This window comes from Mastigoproctus giganteus, chromosome 10 (genome assembly GCF_048544385.1).
Source record: "Mastigoproctus giganteus isolate SK-2022 chromosome 10, ASM4854438v1, whole genome shotgun sequence".
Classification (NCBI taxonomy): domain Eukaryota; kingdom Metazoa; phylum Arthropoda; class Arachnida; order Uropygi; family Thelyphonidae; genus Mastigoproctus; species Mastigoproctus giganteus.
The window spans coordinates 70490168-70513238 of NC_143584.1; the positions used below are offsets into that span (position 1 = coordinate 70490168).

The 23071-nt window shown below is 36.3% G+C and overlaps 1 protein-coding gene across 1 annotated transcript in view; it reads left to right on the forward strand.

Moving 5' to 3' along the window:
* The window catches only part of kis (chromodomain helicase DNA binding protein kismet), a 1089809-nt gene that overhangs the window by 658835 nt on the left and 407903 nt on the right, over positions 1-23071 (forward strand). The window contains 1 exon segment of the mRNA XM_090383876.1: positions 9477-9503. Coding sequence (XP_090240002.1) covers positions 9477-9503 — 27 coding nt within the window.

Below are 23071 nucleotides of genomic sequence, written 5' to 3' on the forward strand. Positions count from 1 at the left end.
ACCCCCCCCCCCCACGTTGCTACTTTCACTAGTTCTTTGAATATAGTGCAAAATGTCGGAATCACACTCGGATATTCAGCTACTGTGACAATGTAAAACAGACAGAGAAATTTACTGGAAGGTGTGGATCACTCATTTCTCCGAAAAACATACGCCCATTTGTCGGAGTAAAGGGGAACCACAACACATGTTGACCAGAGGCTGTAATCCCCGTCGAGAATCTTCTTAATCCTCTAACTTGCTATAGAAATCATATTGACTAGCGCGACTTCTCAGTATGTGACTGCATAGATTTTACAGACATCACTAACATTGTGAAATGGCAATCCCTTTCACCCTTAAATAACCACTTTCTAATTGCCTAAAGGCCAAAAGTGAGAACAATGCATACAAAGTTCTCTCCTAATCCGTTCGTTACATGGAAATTTTCTTCATTCAACGGAAACCATTTTAAATGGAATTACCAAGAGGAATTCAAAGAAGTTTATTAAACAGAGGTCCGACTGTAATTAAATCAAAAATGAAGCAATTTTAAAATACATATCTGATTGATTGTGCCATTAAAATGCTGGGGATGGGGCCCTGCTCTCCCCATCGTAGTTTCCGCTCTGGATACTCAATAATTGCATTCAGGATTTCATTTGTAAAATAAATGATCGTTTCAACAATGGGCTCTTGCTATCCCACTATAGCTCACCACTGGCTCCAGTCAAAAGATCAACTGGTGCCTATCCTGTTTAATCATATCAAAGCTTTTCAGATGAAATTAGAACTCTTTTAAGTGCCAACTTCAAGACCAGAATTTAACTCATTTCCAAGGAATGTTGAAATTACAGTCTGCAAAATATGCTCCTCAATATGTGGCTGCAATATCTCAGCTCCAGACCGAGTTCCAAGAGAGATTCCAAGATTTCCACGCTTAAGAAAGGACCCCGATTGTGCTAACTGACCCCTTCTCTGTGAACGTGACGGAGACTCTAGTAGACCTCCAAATGGAAATAATTTACCTTCAATGTGACTCAGACCCGAAAATCAAATTTGATGAAGTGTCTCTCCTAAATTTTACCAAAAATAAGTAGAAAAGTGAAAGTTTGTCTCGATTTAAGAATGTGTGCAGCAAGAATCTTTCTCCCTCTTCTGAAGTATATACTTATATGAACAGATGTTTTCTAGAATGAAGCACTCCAAGTCAAAATTGAGGTAAAAAATTACTGATTGTCATCTGGATCACTGCTCCCGACATTGAATTATTAGTAAAAAATGAACAGTCAGTTTACTCATTAGCTGAATCTTTCATTCCTTTCATTGCCATTGTATTGTAATAAAATTTGCTTATAAATGCAGTTGGTTTCTTTCTTTTAAAGTTTAAAATTTAAACAATCCCCAGGTTTACAAAACAAAGTTATTACCTGAATTCAGAAACAACTGTCAAAGGCAATATTTTCAAGTCGAAAAATTAAAAGATTCACTTTATATTAAAGTGCATGGAGCAACACTGCATTAAGTGTTTCTACTGAACACATTTTCCCTTAGGTGTTGCTTCTGAATTCAAGCCTAAAAGTGATATATACTACTTGTCTTTTGTATGGTCTGCGACATGTACCAAATTTTCAAATTGGCCCATGACTTCCAAAAGGTTGAGCACTCTTGATCTTGACCTTGGTTTTCCAATAAATGTGCTAAGATTATTCAAGATAGAATGTTGTGTATCACAATTGGCTTACATCAAAATCTCAGGGTTCATTTTCTGCATACCAACGTTTTCAACAATTGTAAAGCAATTATTAATCATCCTGAACTAGATTTTGAACATAACTACTACTACTATAACAGTAGAAAACTTCCTTTTTTGTCCAAATGGTAGTTGAGCATTCAGGTCTCTTGCTAAAGCTATTGGCTGCAAGTTTTGCCCATCTCTCCTTCCACCTGTGTTTAAACCTGATGGTTCTATTTCCACATCAGCTAAAAATGAAACAAACTTGCTAGCATTCTACTTATCTTCTAATTCTAATATTGACATCTTGGTAAACTACTTACCACTATTCTCAGTACATCCCATTCAGTGCCGCCTGTGGTCTTCTCTCAAAAAGATGTCAGAAGAATACTAAACAACCTTGATGCCAAGGAAGCTCCCGGTCCTGATAGTATTTCTTCACTTGTTCTCTAAACCTGCACTCTCGAGCCTATTCCTCTTTTGTTTTGTCTTTTTTGAACTTTCTTATTCCAGTGGCATTTTTCTTTTTGCTTGGAAATGTGCTCATATCCAACCAGTTTCTAAAGAATGACAAATTCCTCCCACCCAGTTATTGTCTGGTTGCCCTTTTATTCTTTCTGATTAATGGAGAAAGTAATTTCCTGCCAACTCCCAAACTGTCTTGAAACTTTCCATCTCACTGAATGCCAATATGCATTCCCTCATGTGTTGATCCAATGCTGATATATTTATTGTCTTATGTTATTCATCTATGGACAAATTCAATGGAAAAGTTTGGTGAAACTGAATCAGTTGCTCTTGGCATTTCAAAGACTTTTCATTATATTTACCTAAATGTCTTCTGAATAAGTGTCCATCTTATGGTTTGCCACTGGTTTTTGTAATTGGGCTTCAGGTTTCCTTGCACTATGTGACTAGTAATAATAATAATAATTCCCTCATAACCTTTATCAGGCTTCTGAACTCCTTTCAGAAAAGAGCAGGCAGTTTGGTTAATTTACTTCCCATCTCTTACAAATTCGCTCCACTCTGTCTTCTAGATATTGTTTATGCTGCCTGCTTTTGTATCGGTACTTCTGAGGGCACTGTTCTTCTGAATTTGCTTCTTTAATTTCACCCTTCTCAATTGCAAACCAGTCCACACACACACACATGCCACAATCTTTCACTTCAGCCTTTTTAGTCAGTTTCCTTCTACTCTCCACCTTCAAACTCACATAACCAAGTTTTCTTTTTTCCCATTTATTCCTTCAACTTTGTTTTCTGGATCAACCTCCTTTCCTGAAAATTACAGTCTATATAAATTGAAGTCTAATGCCAAAAAAGGATAAAATTTTATCTTCTCAACCTTCAGTCGATGCACATCTAAGTACCACAGGTGCTAATATCTATTGTGTTTAGGGTTTTCACAAAAACGCATGCACACTATTCAAGAACTAGCATTAATATTATCATTAGCATTAGTAGAGACATATGCAAGAAAGCAAGCTTATGCAGCATCAGACAGATAAAAAAAAAAACTTCCACTTTACCCCTCCATTAGTTCGAAATACCTGTCCAGCTCAGCCTTAAATTTATTTCGGCAATCACCTTCCACAGCAAGGGATGGAAGTCTGTTCCACCAACCAACTACACGCTGGCTAAAGACAAATTTCCAGACATCTATCCTACATCTGTCTTTCCTCAATTTGAATTTATGCCCTCTCAGGTGATTATTTTGAGCAAGAGGCAGAATCCCATCAGCACTGAGCATGCTCAAACCATTCAAGGCTTTATACGCCTCTATCAGATCACCTCACCGGTGCCTAGTCTCCAGACACTGTAATTTGCAAAATTTAAGCCTTTCTTTGTAAGAGCAACCCTTTGTTCCATTCACTAACCTTGTTACCCTTCTCTGTACTCATTCCAGCAGCTCTACATCCTTCTTGAAATGAGGCCTCCAGACCTGTATACAGTACTCAAGGTGTGGCCTGACCATTGCCTTATACAAGGGAATAATCACCTCCTTATCCCTGCTGGAAAAATTCCTGTATATCATTGACAATACTCCATGAGCTACTCTTGCAGCCCGTCTGCACTGCTCAGAGAACTTCATATCTGCCTGCAAAATTACCCACGGCTCCTTTTCATTCTCTACCACTGTCAGTGTAGTACCACAGAGTTGAGACGTTGCTCTGGGGTTGCTGTTTCCCATATGTAGTACTTTACATTTATCAATGTTAAACTTCATTTGCCACCTCTCAGCCCATCTACTCAACCTTTCCAGATCATGTTGCAGCAACATAGCATCAGTAATGTCCTTAACAACCCTGCCAACTTTTGTTTCGTCTGCAAACTTGGACATTAAGCTTGATATACCATCATCAATATTATTTATAAATACAGAAAACAATAATGGACCCAACACTGAACCCTGAGGGACTCCACTAATAACATTAGTCCACGATGAGCAGTGTCCATTGATTACCACTCTCTGTCTTCTCCCCGTCAACCACCCCTTTATCCATAGCAGCAATTTGCCACATTGGAGGCAAATTGCTGCTATGCCTCCATTGCCACACTGCTCCAATTTGTGCAGCAGTCTTCCATGTGCGAAAGTATCAAAAGCCTTTCTAAGATCCAAGTATATAATATCAGAGTTACTCCCTGCATCCAGTTCTTTTGTGACTGTATCATAGTATCCAATCAAATTGGTCAGGCAAAACTTCCCCTTAACAAAACCATACTGAGTCAGAGCTATAACTGAAGTCTTGTCTAGATGATCCTGCAGTGCTTCTTTAACCAGTGCCTCCATTAATTTTACTGGACAAAAGTTAAACTCACAGGTCTATAATTACTTGTGGTCAGCCTTTGATCCTCCTTTGTGAATTGGGGTCACATTTCCACATCTCCAGTTGATGGGTACCTCCCCTGAGTCCAAGGAAGCTCTCGTAATTATGGCTAAGGGTTTGCTTACTTCCTTTACTGCCTCCTTTAATATAACTGGATAGATCCCATCCACCCCAGGTGCTTTTCTTGTGTTTATCTTCAACAATTTCTCCTCCACTTTACTCTCAGTTATTACAAGATTATCAAGCGTACTGCCAGAATGGAATACACATCTGGCATTCCCCTTGCTGAATAACTCCTCATGTGTGAATGTCGATGCAAAATATTCATTTAGTTTGTTAGCTATGTGAGCAGGATCATCAACAGTTGAACCATCGATATCAAGTGGACCAATCTGATTCATCCTCTTCCTTCTAGAGTTTACATAAGAAAAGAACTCTTTACTATTTTTCTTTGCATCCTTTACCAACGATTTCTCGTAATCTGCCTTCGCCTGCCTAAACTCCTTTGTAACATGGTTACAGATCATCTTATATCTATTATAGGCTTCTGTGTCACGTGTTAATTTATATGTATACCAAGCATTTTTCTTCTGTGTCACGTGTTAATTTATATGTATACCAAGCATTTTTCTTCTGTGTCACGTGTTAATTTATATGTATACCAAGCATTTTTCTTCTCTGTCATATGTCTGATTAATTCATCTGACATCCATTTAGGCCTAAACCTTGAACAATATTTCTTAGTTGGTACGTAAAGCCTAGTAGCTTCCAAGCTAAGTTCTTTGAATGCTTCCCAGTTTGAATTTACTGTTGGTAACATCATCAGTTGGTCCCACTGCATAGAATTTAAATACTGTCTCAGACCATCGTAGTCGCCTTTACGAAAGCAATAACCCTTCCCTTTACCCCTAATGGTAGTTACCTCTTTGAGTAAATCCCACTTCAGCACACTGTGATCACTGCCAACTAGTGGTTCATTTATCTGCAGATTCTTAATGCATGAGGAATCACTACTGATAATCAAATCAAGAGTATTACTCCCCCTAGTTGCCTCCCGAACATGCAGAGGTAGAAAACAATCATCCGATAAATCCACAAAAGCCTTGCTAGTGTGTGAGTGACCAATCCACAAATTCCAGTCAATATCTGGGAAATTAAAATCCCCCCATTATAAGACTCTGATTTACTGGCCCACTCTATTTCCCTGTACAGTTTCTTATTATACTCATCACAGTCATTAGGCCTATAGCACACTCCTACTCTCAATTTTGATCTCCCAGTGCTTATGTCACACCAAACTGACTCGACACTACTGTCCAGTGATGTCGACTGGCTTCACGTCCTTGGATTTCGTGTTTCTTAACTAACAGCATAACCCCTCCTCCCTTCCTATCCTGTCTATCCTTTCTGTAAACGTTGTACTCCCCAAATTCCATTTCTGCATTCCTTATATCTGTGTGATATCCCAACAATATCCACCTTTGATGCTTTAAGCAATACCTGAAATTCATCAAATTTATTTACCAGACTCCTAGCATTGGTGTACACGCAAGTATACAGCACCTGTTCTTTTTCTTAGCTATCCTAATGCAACCCATGTGTTTTCTTGTACCGCAATGACTCCCAGCAGTCTCTGAAATATCCTGCATCTTGTTTTCCAGGCTTCTGCTCATTCCAATAGAAGCAGTGCAAGAATCACTTTCACCTCTGCCAGTGGCTACTGTTAATCTCTTAGTCCTTGTATCCCCCTCCCCCAAGCTAGCAGCACCTAACACTGCCTCGATAGCATCGGCAAATATTCTTGCACCCTTTCTATTTAAGTGTATCCCATCCCTGTAGAAGCAGTCCCTTTTGTTAACAAGTACAGACCAGGCTGAAAAAAATTCTACCCCTTGAACCTTGCACAATCTTTCCAGAGCCGAATTGATCGACAAGGCTCTCGTCATATACTCCCTCCTATCGTGTCTGGGCAGAATTGCAGAGACTTTCAAATTCAACCCTAATTCATGGCTTTTTTTCAACAGTGACCCGTACTTGTTAAGTAATTCTGCCGGTCTCCTACTCTTAATATCAGTAGTGCCAACGTGTACAACTATATCACCTTTTGTGCCCTTAAAAGATGATATCTGCTCTACAACATCATCAACCTTTGCCCCTGGCAGACATACCCTGGTCCTGTTCCACCTATCCTTTTTACAAAGCATGTTCCCCATTTCCCTGGCAATAGGTAAACGGGGAATATGCCACAACAACTGCTAGTTCCTGTGGGACCATCCCATTCTGCCTTGGGAATTGCGGCGTCTCCGTAGCCACGTGGGAAGGAGCAGCAGTGCATAGCACACGCTTCTTGATTAGACCGGGGTTCGAGCCCGTCACCACCAAATACGGAAGATACGGAATGGTCGGGGAATGACCACCACATATCCCGGAGCAATAGGGCCTTAGTTGCTAATGCTCCTAAAACACCAAACAACAACAACAACCACCACCTTGGGAATTGCCACTGTGTTGCATGATGACCAATTGCCAGCTCTGGTCATCATGCAACACAGTGGCAGCTGTGTTGCATGATGGGCCCTCACTTTAAATCCTTCGAGGGCATCCATCCTGATGGCAACAACGCTGAGTTGTCACCAACTCAATGCACTCTACCGCAATTACTGCTGCCATTTTACTTATTGGGTGACTTCAGTGCACACCAATCATTATAAGGATCTTTAATTGCAGATAGATGAGAACAGCTCTTGGAAATGCTAATGGACAGACAGAATTTAACATTATTGAATACTAGATCTCCATACACAGCAGACCTAGTATTCAATCTCTGCTATTGATCTCTTCATTTTCTCTGCCATCCTTTTTTTTTTTTTTTTTTTTTTTTTTCAGGTACAGACTGGGCATTTCTTAACCTAAATTGTTTCCTGCTAAAATATAGAATTCACATTCATTTCTCGAATATTACATTCTATAGAAATTCAAGTCTTCTCATCCCTGAATCCATGCACAATGCTGCGCTGAAATGCTGTAGCTTCTTATACCTTTAATATTTCAGGTTATCATTATTCAGTTATCATTTAGTCAGAGTATTATTCAAGAAGAGAATTCATTTACTGGCTATATTCAAGTTATTTTGAATTTGCTTTGTAGCACTGCCTATATTGTAATTTATTTGGGTATTTTGGAAAGAAAATTTTTGGTCCGTCTTTCTCATTTGTTAAATGAATTTGGAGTCTGTTGCTTCTCTTCCTTTTACTAGTTTTATAAATTGGGCTGTTTCTAAAAATAATCTTTTAGTAATTCCATAATACTTTGCGATTGTGGATATATTCCAACACACTGGTTGAAATGAAATCAAAATTTATATGCTTTATCTGCATTTTATTTCCATGGAGATGCCGTCTCCTCTCCTCGAACCAAGGGTTATGCTCAACCACATGGTTTGTGCTTCTGTTCAACTTAGAGATAAATATTATTATCCATGGTGCTGTCTAAATTGTTAATATCTTTTTAAATTTAATGGCATCATTAGGAGAGTAAAATCCCATATAAATTGAAAAATCTGAGACACTTCCAGAATAGCTGTTCAAAACAATACTGGATATTATTTATTTGGCTAAAATCTATTAGCAGACTATTATACCGAATTGTGAATACTGTTTTATGTCTGATTGATCAGTCAAGCAGTGTACAGAAGTAATATTTTAACCCTGCACTCTTTTATCCCTTAGAATTGGGCCCCCGAGCACCTTATGCAATGCAATACTATTGGATTTCTGGGGTATTTCAGTGCAATAAACAGTCAAAATTGATATATTTTCTCTCACTGGGAGAGAACATAGTACTGGACCTTATGACCTGGACTTATGTTCAATTTAGAGATAAATACTGTTATCACTTTCAAAATTAATTTTCATTCATTTGCTAAAAAAATAAGCATTTTGAATAAATTCTATCTAAATTCAATATCACAAAAAACTTATAATTTTGAAGAAATCAAGATGTGAGTAGCTCTTCAAGAAAATATTATTTTGGTGGTCATATTAAGGAATACAGTTCTTAAATAAAATTATAATCTGGGTATATATTCATCCGAATTATATGATATATTTATATATGTGTGTATTTTTTTTAATTTGATTTGTGCTGTTGTCCTGTTAATGATGTACAAAATGCATTTTGGATTATTCTTGTTAGTAATTAGTGTAAATATTCTTTTCTTTCTTGTTTCTGGTTCATCTATCTCTTTTCTTGTGCTTTCTTTTTTTTTTTTCCCCCAAGATATTTTGAATGTAATTTTTAATAATTCAGTGCACAACAGTTTTGTGACTTTGAAAAATTCTTTTCAGTACTACTATCTTACTATTCATAATCGTACAATTGGGTTACATTGTGTGCTACTTAGACATTAAAAAATAATAATAATAAGTAAGTCAGAACTTCCACTGTTCAAATTCAAGTACTTTTTTATATTTAATTAGAATAATAAGAGTAATTTCTAGTTACATATTGCTTTTGTGCTCGTCTCTTTCGGTGCTGCTCCCTCCTACTTTTGGCTGCTTTGGACACATATTCCCTTACCCCTTTTGTGCCTTATTTATTTATTTTTCATTTTTTTATTTTATTTATTTATTTTTATTTTATTTTTTAATTTTTTTGCATCTATTATTATTAGGATTAGTACCGTGTGTATGTATATGTATCATTATTTCATTTTTATCTTTATTTATGTTACTCTGTTCTCCTCTCCCTGTTTTTTTTTTTTAAACAAGGCAATAATTTACCTTGTTTTGATATTGGCATCTTATTATCTTTTCATCTATATTCTCTCTCTCTCTCTCTCTCTCTCTCTCTCTCTCTCTCTCTCTCTCTCTCTCTCTCTCTCTCTCTACATGTGCTTATTTACTTTTGATGATGATTCTTTTCTGTATTAGTGCTGCCAGATTGGAAGAAGCCAGTTGGTAAGCTGCTTCTCATCATTTCTATAATGATTCCCCCCCCAAAAAAAAATATATCTGTATGTATCAGTGTATTCTTTAAAAAAAATTGGAAACAATATCTTATCATATAGAAATAAGGTTTATCTATCTAACGAAATGACTGCCTTCTATAATATAGTGCTTGTGATATTTACTGAGGAAAATTTGTTTTAAATAGAAATTGTAATTCAGCTTGTTCAAGTTAAAATATTAATCATTCCTGCCAAAATGATGAATTTTTAGCTGCTGGCGGCTGATAAAATCATAGGCAAGATATTTTCAACTTCATAGCACATTTTTCACCTTGTTTCAAAGGAATACATGGCAAAGGAAAAAAATTACTGTGTAAAGCACTGTGAGTTACTCCATAATGAGCAAAATAATCTTCCAGTGGCACCAGAGCAAATTTTCTGGGGGGGAGGGACAATAATAATAAATAAATTATATATATATCCCCGTGTGTGTGTGGATCTAAATGACCTCCATGTGTCTGCCCCTGAGTTAAACATTTCATCAATATTTATTTTGAGGTATAGTGAATTTAATCAAACTCTGCCACAACAAAGAAAAAAGCCAAGATTTTAGTTTTACAATGGTTGTTGAAAACAGCTTAAGCCACTAGCATCCTACATGTTTCGGCTAGCGGTTATAACAGAATGAAATTCTGTAGGTCTTGCAGAGAGTGGGTTGCGAACTGGCAAGAACAGTTTTTATTGCAAATTATGCAAGTTTCAAAATATTTAGTTTCTGTTGATAAACATTTATATTTACAGTTTATTTGTTTTTTTTTTTTCACCATAACTAACAGAAAATCCAATAATTCTTTCAAACCAAATAGCATTCTTATTATAATACTGTTAAATTCTTTGGGGGATAGAAAAATCTTCTTAACAAAGCAATACATTAAAACCAGATATTCCTGAGAATGGATGTTTTCAGAAGTTATTGGGAAGTTATAAATTTTGTAACTCGCTAGTTTTAAAGGGGTGGGGGGAGATGCTGGTGTAGCTGTGGGGGGCACATTATGAAAAAAATGGACTACACATGACCTAGAGATTAGATACACCTAACTTAATGAAAAACTGGATAAGCGTATATTGATTTCATTTTTTATTTATATTGTTGAATTTCCTAAGTGAATGTTTTTGTATTTATGGAGAATATTTATTAAGAACCATTTCAAAAATAAAATCCTCAAGTTTGAATAAGGTTAAATATTATTTGGTATACTTTACTTAGCTCTGGCTAACTTAATGGCTTCAAATGTTTCAAAAATGACTGAATGAAATACTTCTGGAAAAGTTCACCTTTCGTATAAATAATAATAAAGAAATTTTTGAATAGTGTTATACTGCACTGATTTTTGTTTGTTGGATCTGAAGATATCAGTATATGTGTTATGATTTATTGCTTAATGTTAGTATTCCATCATGTATCCAAATAGTTATTATTTCCCAATATTGTGATCTTTATTACAGGGTACAGTTTTCTCAGAATGATTAATTCATATCTGGGTATTATTATTTAGATAAATGAAATTTATACTCTCTCTCTCTCTCTATATATATACATATATATAGAGAGAGTATAAATTGGATTATATATATATATAATTCAATTAACCCAAAATTAAATAGAGAGATAAAAAAGTAATTAAAATATATTAAAAATACTGGTTTGCCATGCTGCTGGCAAATATCCTATTTTAGCTTATATATATATATATATATATATATTCATACAACTTTGTCAAGAAATAATTTATAATCGTTTTGAATGCCGATATTTTTTTGAAGTATTGGGCTGGCATTGAGTTTAGAAATAAAATACACATTAAACATTTGAGTTTAAGTTTGTTAATGGTTAGCAATGCAATTTAGAGGAAATTTTTCTGTGGGCATGAAGGATTTTACCATGGATTGGCAAGTTTTGTTTGAAAGGATTTTTTCAAAATTCTACTTGAATAGTGTGCAGCATGAATTTAAATATGATATTTGGTTGAAGGCAGAATGAAGTTCATACAAATGGCTGTAAAATTTGATGTGTACAGCAAGTGATTATTTGTATCTCAAAGAAATCTGTGAAGTGATTGTTTGAACTCTTCAAGACACAGCAGTCAATCAACAGGGTGAAACATTTTTCTGAGTGAGGCAAGGCAGGATACAGTGAATATTGCAGATGATACAAAAGATGGCAAGGTTGTTAAGGACACCAATGACAGTACGCTGCTGCAACAGAATCTAGAAAAGTTGAGCAGATGGGCTGAGAAGTGGCAAATGAAGTTTAACATTGACAAATGTAAAGTACTACATATGGGAAGCAGCAACCCCAGAGTGATGTATCAACTCTGTGGTACTACACTGTCAGTGGTAGAGAACGATAAGGACCTGGGAGTAATTGTGCAGGCAGATATGAAGTTTTCTGAGCAGCGCAGATGGTCTGCAAGACCGTCTACGCTGCTCAGAAAACTGTTCATAGTGTCTTGTCAATGATATACTGGAATTTTTCTAGCAGGGATAAGGAGGTGATTACCCCTTATATAAGGCAATGGTCAGGTCTGGAGGCCTTATTTTAAGAAGAATGTAGAGCTGTTGGAACAAGTACAGAGAAGGGCAACAAGATTAGTGAATGGAACAAAGGGTTGCTCTTACAAAGAAAGGCTTAAATTTTGCAAATTACAGTGTCTGGAGACTAGGCACCTGCGAGGTGATCTGATTGAGGTGTATAAAGCCTTGAATGGTTTGAGCATACTCAATGCTCATGGAATTCTTCCTCTTGCTCAGAATAATCATTTGAGAGGGCGTAAATTCAAATTGAGGAAAGACAGATGTAGGATAAATGTGCGGAAGTTTGCCTTTAGCCAGCAGGTGGTTGGTTGGTGGAACAGACTTCCATCCTTTGTTGTGGAAGTTGATAATCTAAATAAATTTAAGGCTGAGCTGGACAGGTACTTGGAATGAACGGAGGGGTGAAATGGAAGCATGTTTTTTTTTTGGCTGATGCTGCATAAGCTTGCTTTCTTGCATCATATGCCTCTACTAATTCTAATATAATTTTCCTTCCTGAAAGAACTTTATCGTGACAGGGTCATCTCTCATCAGTATCGTGGGTGATAAGTGATTGCATGATCTTGGCCACTGCCCTTGCCAGATCTGAATACCTGTGTATATTTTCTGTGTAGATTTCTGAAGTACAGTTGAACATGAATAAGCTACTTACTGTTTGAAGAAATGGATTCAGAATTGTTGTGGACAGCATCTCTAAAGCAACACTGACTGCAGTTATGGTAAATTTCATTTGATGTCTGTGAATAACCTTGGAGCCATATGATCACATACTGAATGTAGTTTTGCTTGAATAATCAAAATTTACATAATTTGAACAGTGTATGTACACACTCTGTAATGTCAGTAATATTGTAATGTTTCGTAAACAGACATTATATTTAATCTAGTTGTTTTAAAAACACAAAAGAGTTACCTCAATCTTTTCTGCACGTGGTTCTCTTCTCTACACAACGCTCTCAAACCCGACGTATTTTTGATATGATTTTAAAATGATTTAAAATTACATAAACTTTGTTAAAATACTATTAAATGTGTTCAATCCTCTTAGTCTGTGACTGATCAGACACCCCTGGGATCACAGTTGGAAGCTCCAACCAGACCCCCCCAGGACTTTTCCAATCCGCCTTGCAACCTCGATTGACTTAATATGTTCTGTGATGATTTTAGAGATGTTTATTTTTAATTTTTGACATAATGACTTCAGTCACTCGAGGTTGCGTGGTGGATTGGCTGGGTCTGGGGTCAGGTTGAGGCTTTGAACTGTGATCCCGGGGGTGTCTGATCAGTCACAGACTAAGAGGATTGAACACATTTAATAGTATTTTAACAAAGTTTATGTAATTTTATATCATTTTAAAATCATATCAAAATTAAGTCGGGTTTGAGAGAGCTGTGTAGAGAAGAGAACCCTATGAAGAAAAGATTGAGTAACTCTTTTGTGTTTTTAAAATATTAAAACATAGGACATTGAGCCTTTGTTGCTCTTGATTTTATAATAATCTAGTTGTGAACTGCATGACTATCAGGTGCTCAATCAAAAAAGAATAATGAATAATGATTAAATGAGATTAAATAGTCTCTCCAGAATGGAACATAATCATCTTAAACATGCCTAAACCTGTCAGCTTTTCTGATTTTTTAATAAGTAAATGTGTTATTTTTTATTACTATTATTATTATTTATTTTTATTTTTTCAATTATTCACATATAAAATTTAAAGATATGCTTCTGATCATATTGAGCCTATTTCACAGTGACTGCAACATGTTGTATGTTCTCTTTTATTTCTGAATAATAGTAACTTGTTACTTTCTATGTAAGTATTAAATCATTTACCCAGGAGTAAAAAATTCTTGGCATATAAAACTTAACAGCCCTAAGGTTTCAATTTCCAAAGCTTGTGACTTTCCCAATATCAATCAGGATGATGCTGTGATATAATTTGATACTTCCTTGATAATTAATTTCTGCAATGTTTGCTTCTCAGTGGTTACTTGATCGTTACTAACAGCTACTGTAGACATACAAAAAAAAAAAAAAAACTCATTTTTTTATTCTTATTTGTTTAGAATGTTATGCAATCACTTCAATAAATTCCTTGAATACAACTTTAAATGGCGCCTCCGTAGCCAGGTGGGAAGGAGCAGCAGTGCATAGCACACGCTTCTTGATTAGACCGGGGTTTGAGCCCATCACCACCAAATACGGAGGATGCGGAAAGGTCAGGGATTGACCACCGCATATTCCCGGAGCAATATGGCCTTAGTTGCTAATGCTCTAAAAAACCAAATAACAAACAAACAAACAACTTTAAATCGGGGATAAGTTCCCCTGTGATATATACAATGTATTTAGGAAAGGTAAGGCAGATAAAGGGACAATGAGGTTATGCATGTCATCAAAGCAGCCTGAGCATGAAAAGAGCTTTTGCTGAGTCGGAAGTTATGACTTCCAGTATAGAATCTGTGGTGTGAGCTAGTTATAAATAAAGGTATAATGAAAGGAGGAATAGTCTACGAACCAGATGATTGTGAAGAGTGGGACAGAGTTAGTATGTGCAAGTGGAATGGGCAAGCAAGCAAGTGTGTCTTGTTATAAGTGGCTTCAGCCTCCTTCTAATTGATTGGAATAAGTTGAAGGGGAACTCACCATGGAGGACAAAATTTTTAAACAAACTAGATAATATTATAAAGCATTTAGGGCTGAAGCCATATGAGATATAACTTAAAACGATGCCGTTTTGCCAACATTCTGTTAATTCAGATTTGGCTATATATTATTGATGCTTTTGCACTATACTTATAAGAACTAGATAATAATTATTTGTGCCAGCATGTTATAGAAAATACTAGGGATAAAAATATAGATGTACTCATTTCTTACGAATTAGATGATATTACAGGGCTTACATTACTGGAACTGTTAGTGGACAAGTGTTGTTAGTTGGAAGATGAAGAAAGATGTTACACTAGTTAAAAGTAAAGGTAAAGTAAATGGAGACTATAACAATTTAAGGAGCTACTTGGCATCTGTTAAATGGACAGAGTGCAGAGGAAAGGTGAATACATTTAGAATTATAGAATATCTTCAAAGCAATAATCACAGAAGCCATGAATGTGTGGCCTCGGGTGCCAAGTGATCTCTACAATTTCTACTGCTACTACCTTAGAGACAAGTTTCCCTTTGAGTTTAGATGGTTTTTTTTTTTTTTTTTTTTCAATATATGATAAGAATTTTTCTTTCTTAGAGGATAAGGAAGAAGTTTCCAGATAGGAAAGTAACCATTATTTTTTCTATTTACTCACTTGGTGGCACTACTCCTGCCTCCCCGTGGCAGGGCTGAATCTGTGTGAAAAGGCATCACTCAGAACTAAAAGAGGTTTAAAAATGGACCAAACTGACAAGATAAGAATGGAGAAAGTTAATTCCAATATAGGTGATGACACACAGCTGAACATGTCTCAGGCTAAAAGAATGAAAGTCAACACTCTACTGTTCCTTTCTATTTGGTGATACACTCCTTAACAACATAACCCATTGGGAAACTATCACCATTCTTAGTTCAGAAGACTATAGAGTCCATGATTGGCTCACCAAAAATGATAAAACAACTACGATCAGGCAATCTCTTAGTAGAAACCTCACTAAGTCATAAGTATGAGAAATTGCTTAAAACTAAAACCTATGCAGGACTATCAGTTGAAATTACCCTACATAACTCCCTGAATACATCAAAGGCACCTGCGAGGTGAAGGTTATTCAGAAGGGCCCATTCTGAATAACACAAAGGGTGTTATTCAGAATGGGCCCTTTTAATGGTGTCAGAAGAAGAGCTGCTACATGAGCTAACAGAACAACAAGTAATACATGTTAGGAAAATAATGATGAAGAAAGATGGCATTCTCACTCCAATGCGATCTGTTATTCTTACTTTTAACAATCCTTCTCTTCCCCATTCAGTTAGCATTAGCATTAGTAGAGGCATATGATGCAAGAAAGCAAGCTTATGCAGCATCAGCCAAAAAAAAAAAAAAAAAAACCTTCCACTTCATCCCTCCGTTCGTTCAAAATCTGTCCAGCTGAGCCTTAAATTTATTTAGGCTATCAACTTCCACAACAAGGGATGGAAGTCTGTTCCACCAACCAACCACCCGCTGGCTAAAGGCAAACTTCCAGACATCTAACCTACATCCGTCCTTCCTCAATTTGAACCTATGCCCTCTCAGGTGATTATTCTGAGCAAGAGGAAGAATCCCATCAGCATTGAGTATGCAGTCTCCAGACACTGCAATTTGCAAAACTTAAGCCTTTCTTCGTAAGAGCAACCCTTTGTTCCATTCACTAACCTTGTTGCCCTTCTCTGTACTCGTTCCAGCAACTCTACATCCTTCTTGAAATGAGGCCTCCAGACCTGTATACAGTAATCAATGTGTGGCCTGACCACTGCCTTATACAAGGGAATAATCACATCCTTATCCCTGCTGGAAAAATTCCTGTATATCATTGATAAGACACCATGAGCCTTCATATCTGCCTGCACAATACCCCCAGGTCCTTTTCATTCTCTACCACTGTCAGTGTAGTACCACAGAGTTGATAACGTTGTTCTGGAGTTGCTGTTTCCCATATGTAGTACTTTACATTTGTCAATGTTAAATTTCATTTGCCACCTCTCAGCCCATCTTCTCAACCTTTCCAGATCCTGTTGCAGCAGCATAACATCAGTAGTGTCCTTAACAACCCTGCCAACTTTTGTATCATCTGCAAACTTGGAGATTAAGCTTGTTATACCATCATCAATATTATTTATAAATTCAGAAAACAATAATAGACCCAACACTGAATCCTGAGGGACTCCACTAATAACAGCAGGATATTTAAAATACAAAATCTGTCTATATATACTGAATCCAGTAAGGTGTTAAAACTGTCAGTGACACTCTCAGGCAACATGTCGGAGTGATTCCATCGGTCTGCTCTGTGGATCAAACATACACAATCAAGGAAACTGCACCTTCACTTCACCATTGTCCAAAACTGTCATGGAAATCACCCTGCTTTCTCAAAGACATGTGAAATGTGGATATTAGGTAAACAAATACAGAAATACAAGATAGAAAATAGTGTCTTATCCAGAAGCAAGAAAAACAGATACTTGCAACCAAACCTTTATACTCCTTCAGCAGTGAAACGACAGCAAACTATAGCCACACGAACAGAGGTAGTAATAATTCTAATCAAACAATAGACTGGAGTAAAGTACTGCTAATGACAAAAACAACTTCAAATAAAAAATCTAGTGCTAAAGAGCAGGCTGTTTCTGTGCCTGGAAAGCAAAAATCAGAATTACAGCATATAGTAAACAGTGTAAACAGAAACATACAAAAGTAGATATAATGGATACTGATGAACAGGCAGAGAATGTATTAATTTTTCTATTTTTCCAAAGAAAGACAGATCAAATATGAAAAACTAAAAAAACTCAAAAGTGCAGTGAGATTCAACAAATAGTCTTCAGACCTAAATAATGCAGCATATTATTATACAATGGAACTGTGGTGGTTTACGTGGAAAATAGGATGAAATAAAAGATATTATTCAGCAATATAAACTAGTCTGCATTAGCCTTCAGGAGACCCATCTAACACCTCAATCTTCACCCACATTTCAAAACTATAGACTTTTCCGGAGAGGTAGAAGTGATAATACAACTGACAAAGGAGATGTGGCAGTTTTGGTGAATTCAAATATACCATCTAAGCAAATAACATTAAAACCAGTTTAGAATCACTAGCAGTTGAGAATAGCCTTTGGAATTTCTATCACAATCTCATCCCTTTATCCTCCACCAAATATTACTCTCTCCAGATCAGAATTAAATAATCTTACTATGCAGCTTCAACCTCCCTATTGCTTCATGGGAGATATGAATGCCATCATCATTTGTGGTATCTTCTCACATGGACAATAGAAGTAACTTAAAACTTTCTTACAAGATCAACACCTGAATTTACTGAACACTGGATCTCACACATATCAGTTTGGCTACAGACATCACTTCTGCAATAGACTTAACAATCTCTTCTCCATCGATTTATCTCAATATAAAATGGTATGTATTAAAGGATCCTTACAACAGTGATCATTTTCTGATAGTATGTTCTATACAGACACAGTTGACTCTTACAGAAGAAACCAGAACAGTATGGATTTTTAAAAAAGCTAATTGGAATAAATATATGCAATTAATGAAGTTGGATTAGCAAGTAATAGAAACCCTGCCAATACCAACTGCTGGAAGCTTCAAAAGCAATAATACCACAAATGAGTGAGGCAAATCAGGCACGGTACAACGCTTGGTGGAATGCACAGGTGTGATGGCAAAAACAAAACAAAATCGAGCATGGAATGAATTTCGTAAAAATCCAATTACTCTCAATTGGATTGCATATAAAAACCCCAAAGACGAAGCAAGGAGAATTCAGAGAAAGGCAAAGAAAAATTCTTGGATCACGTTTGCTTCCACACTTACTTAGGAACTCGGGTCCTGGTTTAGTGTGGAAAAAAGTTTGGGATTTTGAGTGGAAGATATCCAAACATACAATCTCCAATCTTCCATTAGAAAGGGAAGGACATTTCTACATCAGCAGGTACAAGCTACAGCACTGATTTTCAAAAATATAAAGAACAAGCTGAACAGAGTAAGTTGAATTTCTCTACCAAGATATCTCATTCTTATAATCTACCATTCCTAAAAGAGGAATTATTTACAACCATAGCAAAATTGCCTAATAGCGCACCAGTCCCAATTGTGTTTATTATACTATGATACAAAAACTGTGATTGTCTGGATATCCTACTAGCTCTGTATAATAGAATTTTTTCTGAACAACCTGTATCCATCAATAGGGTGGCATGCAATTGTCCTTGAATTTCCCAAACCCAGAAAATATCCTTCCTATACATATACCTATCATCCTTTCTCATTGACCAGCTGCTTAGAAAAAATCTCAAATGAATTGTGCATAATAGACTAACATGGTTACTGGGAAAAGAGAATGTTTTATCAACCCGCCAATTTGGATTCAGGAAAAATTGATCGACGCAGATCTGCATGTCAAAGTTGAAACAATTTTCGAAACTCATTTATAAGAAAGCAGCATATGATGATGGTAAATCTAGATCTTGAAAAAGCTTTTGACACAACATGGAGATTCAGAATTCTACAAGATCTATTTCGGTTAGAATACAGAGGACAACTTACCCAATTTATAGAGAAATTCCAATTATCCATAAATAAAATAGAATCATGGACCAAAAAATAAGAGATACAGAATATCTGAACAAAAATCAGCTGTTATACATTTCTGTAAAATCTGCGGTCTTCATCCAGAACCAGTTTTATATTTAAATAATTTCTCTCTGCCTGTTCAAAATTTCTTCTTTTTAGGCTTAAAATTAGATTGGAAACTAAATTTTCACGAACATGTATTGAGATTTCAAACTAGCTGCCTCTCAAAACTTAACATTTTGCACACGGTATCTTCAATCGCCTGGGGAGCCGACAGGTACACATTACTACAATTATATAAAACTTTAATTAGATCTTTATTGAATCTCCTGTATATGCTTCAGCAAGACTGAGCATTACAGCAACTAGACACTATTCACCCTAGTGCTCTCTGCTTAACACTAGGAGCCTTTAGAACTTCATCAATTTACAGCTTATATGCAGGTGCATCAGAACCTCCACTGCATCTTCAACGAGATTACTTACTCTGCATGTATATCTTACAAACTGTAAGAAAAAAGACATGTCTATATCGTTCTGCAGAAGCTCCATGCACTGCACAGTTTTGAAAAGAAAAAAAAAAAAAAAAAATTATCAGATTTACATGGATGGATGGATCAAAATCGAACAACTCAATGGGTACAGCTATAGTTTTTCCAGGGTGTACTACATCTGTTTCCTTGTGTCATGTTCACAGTATTTTCACAGCAGAACTCTATGCTATTAAACTAGCATTGAATGGTATCTTTGAGCACCAGCTTCTTCCTGCGCTAATATATGATGACTCTCTCTTATAGTAGCACTACATTTAATTAAATGTTCCTCAAACAACTTGATTCAACATCTCAAAAAACAACTCGGAGATTTCCAAAAAGAAAGAAAACATGTTTCTATCTGTTGAATCGCCAGCCTTGTTGGAATCCCAGAAAATAATCATGAAAACCAAGCGGTTAAAAATCCAGATCTTTATTCACATGATAACCTTCAATTCGTACCTTATACAGATTACAGAGATGTTGTTCGTGCCAAATACATTTTCATCTGGACACAACTTTGGAGAGAACAGCCGTGCAATAAACACCACAGAATAAAAAAAAAAAAAAAAAAAAAAAATTTAAAAAAAATCTGTGTTTATAGCATTCTAGTTGACGTACGAATAGATGGGAAGAAGTTATATATTGACAAGACTGAGTATTGGGCATACCTTCCTCTCACACAAATATCTTCTTCTAGGAAAAGATCCTCCACTCTGTTCTGTCTGCCAGATAAAGCTCACAGTAAGGCACATTCTGATTGATTTCTCATCCTATTCAGTCATCCGCACCATCTCCTTCTGATCATTAGCAAACTTGCAAGTTCCTCTGACTCTCATCCATATACTTGCTGACAAGGTAAACCTATGTGAACCTTGTTTCAAGACAAGGTTGTTTCACGTTCTATATAACAACCATGAATGCATAGATACCAATAAGAAAGTATAGCATGAGGAGGAGGTCAAGGTGGATGAATACAGGGTTGGCCAATCTAACTGAGTTAGGAAAAGTTCTGAAGTCTACAACTACAAGTTTGTCTGTAATTGTGCTGCAGACAAGGTTGAGAATGAGAAAGCACTGGTTAAGAGAACCAACAATGACAACAAGGTGTTTTTCATATATATAAATACAAAGAAGAAGAAAAATAAGATTGGGCCTTCGTGTAGTACTACATGTGGGAAAGCCTTGGGTAACACAGCTAATGTTGCTAATGAATTGAATAAGTACTTTGTATCCATCTTTACTGAAAAAAGACCCATCACGCTGAGGAGCAGCTGTGCAAGGCCGAGACATATGAAATCAGTGTTTTCAAAATTACAGATGACTGTTTTTTAGAAAACATTCGAACCTGAAGGCAAATAAGGCTCTTCTATTTGAGGGAGGCAGCCAGTAAGTGTATTGAACCATTGAGGTTAATTATGTGAGCATCTTTGTACTGTGGAGAGATTCTTTTGGATTGGAGAAGTGCAGATATATTGCCAGTACACAAAGGATGTTCTAAGAGAGAAGTCGATAGCCGTAGACTGCTTAGTCTGACTTCACTGATTAAGAGTGCAATCCAATGACATTTAAATAGGAATGGCATTCTGAAGGACACGCATACATTGTTTTGTTAAAGGAACATCCAATCTAAGCTTATTTTGACAGTTACTCATAGCTGGAGGTAGGGACCAATTTTGACATAGTTTATTTGGATTTTAGCAATGTATTTGACTCTGTCATTCAGGAGAGGTTACCGTAAAAGTTGGAACTTGTTGGGATTAATCGAATGATTCTAAGAAGGATCATAAGTTAGCTACATGACAGAAAGGCAGAGGGTTGTGATTAATGTATATTCTTCAGATTGATCTGATGTTAGAAGTGGGGTCATCCAAGGATCTGTTCTTGGACTACTGTTGTTTCTGATTTCCAGAAACAACATTGACAAAGGAATAGAGGACTTGAAGTCAAAATTTGCAGATGATATAAAGATTGGGAGATCATTCATGATCAGTGTCAAGCAGTGCTTGATCAGGATGACTTGAACCTGCTCCAAGAATGGCCTGAAAAGTGGCAGCTTTTATTTGAATGCAGGAAAATGAAAATGCAAGGTCTTACACTGGGAGATTAGCCATCCCACATTGACTTATAAACTTTGTGGGGTTTAACTGAAAACAGTATAGGAAAAAAGGGATCTGGGAATTACAATACAGACAGATATGAAGTTCACTGAGGAGTGTGAACAGACTGAGGGGAAAGCACACCATTGGTTTCCTATCAATGATTTATTGAACAATGTCTTGAAAAGATGGAGATGATAATCCCAATGTATAATTCAATTGTAAGACCACATTTGGAACACTATCCAGGTATGGTAACTTCATCTGAAAAAAGACATTCAGCTTCTTGAAAGGGTCCAAATATGGGCAACTGTGACATAGTGAAATAGACAAAAGATGACCATATGAAGAAATATTGCAGTTATGTGGATTATCAAACTTGGCAGCCTTAACCTTAACCTTAGAGCGACCCAACTGAGTTTTATAATGCTCTGGAAAGCAGTAAGAAAAACAAATGAAGATGGAATTGTCACTATTGTGAAGAAATCTGTTACTAGGTGCCATAAATTAAAATTACAGGAGAAGGGGGTTGAGACTAGATAGAATGAAGTTTTCTTTTATCCAGTGGGTAGTTGATTGCTGAAACAAGTTGCCTCTTCAGGTTGTTGAGGGTGACGTTTGAGGACATTTAAAATTCAACTGGATAGTTATCCATAAGGAGAGAAGAACATAATTTTTACTTTTTTTTTTTTTTTTTTGCTGGTGTAGCAAAATCCTGTGAGTTTCTTGCACTTTAGGCTAATAAACCGGGAAAACACCACACTTGATGGGGTTTAACTAAAAAGCTAGCTGTTCAAATACCTTATTTGAACAGCTAGCTTTTTAAGATTTAGGGAAATATGGTTAACTGCAGACTTAGGTGATATCGGAAAAATTGCAATCTTTTATGCATAGTCCTGAATGGATCATATGTACCAGAACCACGTGAAATATTTTGGTGAAATTGAAAGGTTGAAATTCAATATGAAATGCGTTTCTTCAATTAGAACATCAGATTTCAGTTTGTTTTTATCAGCAAAGCTTGTGGCTCCACCTAGACTTATTGAATTCTTGACCACT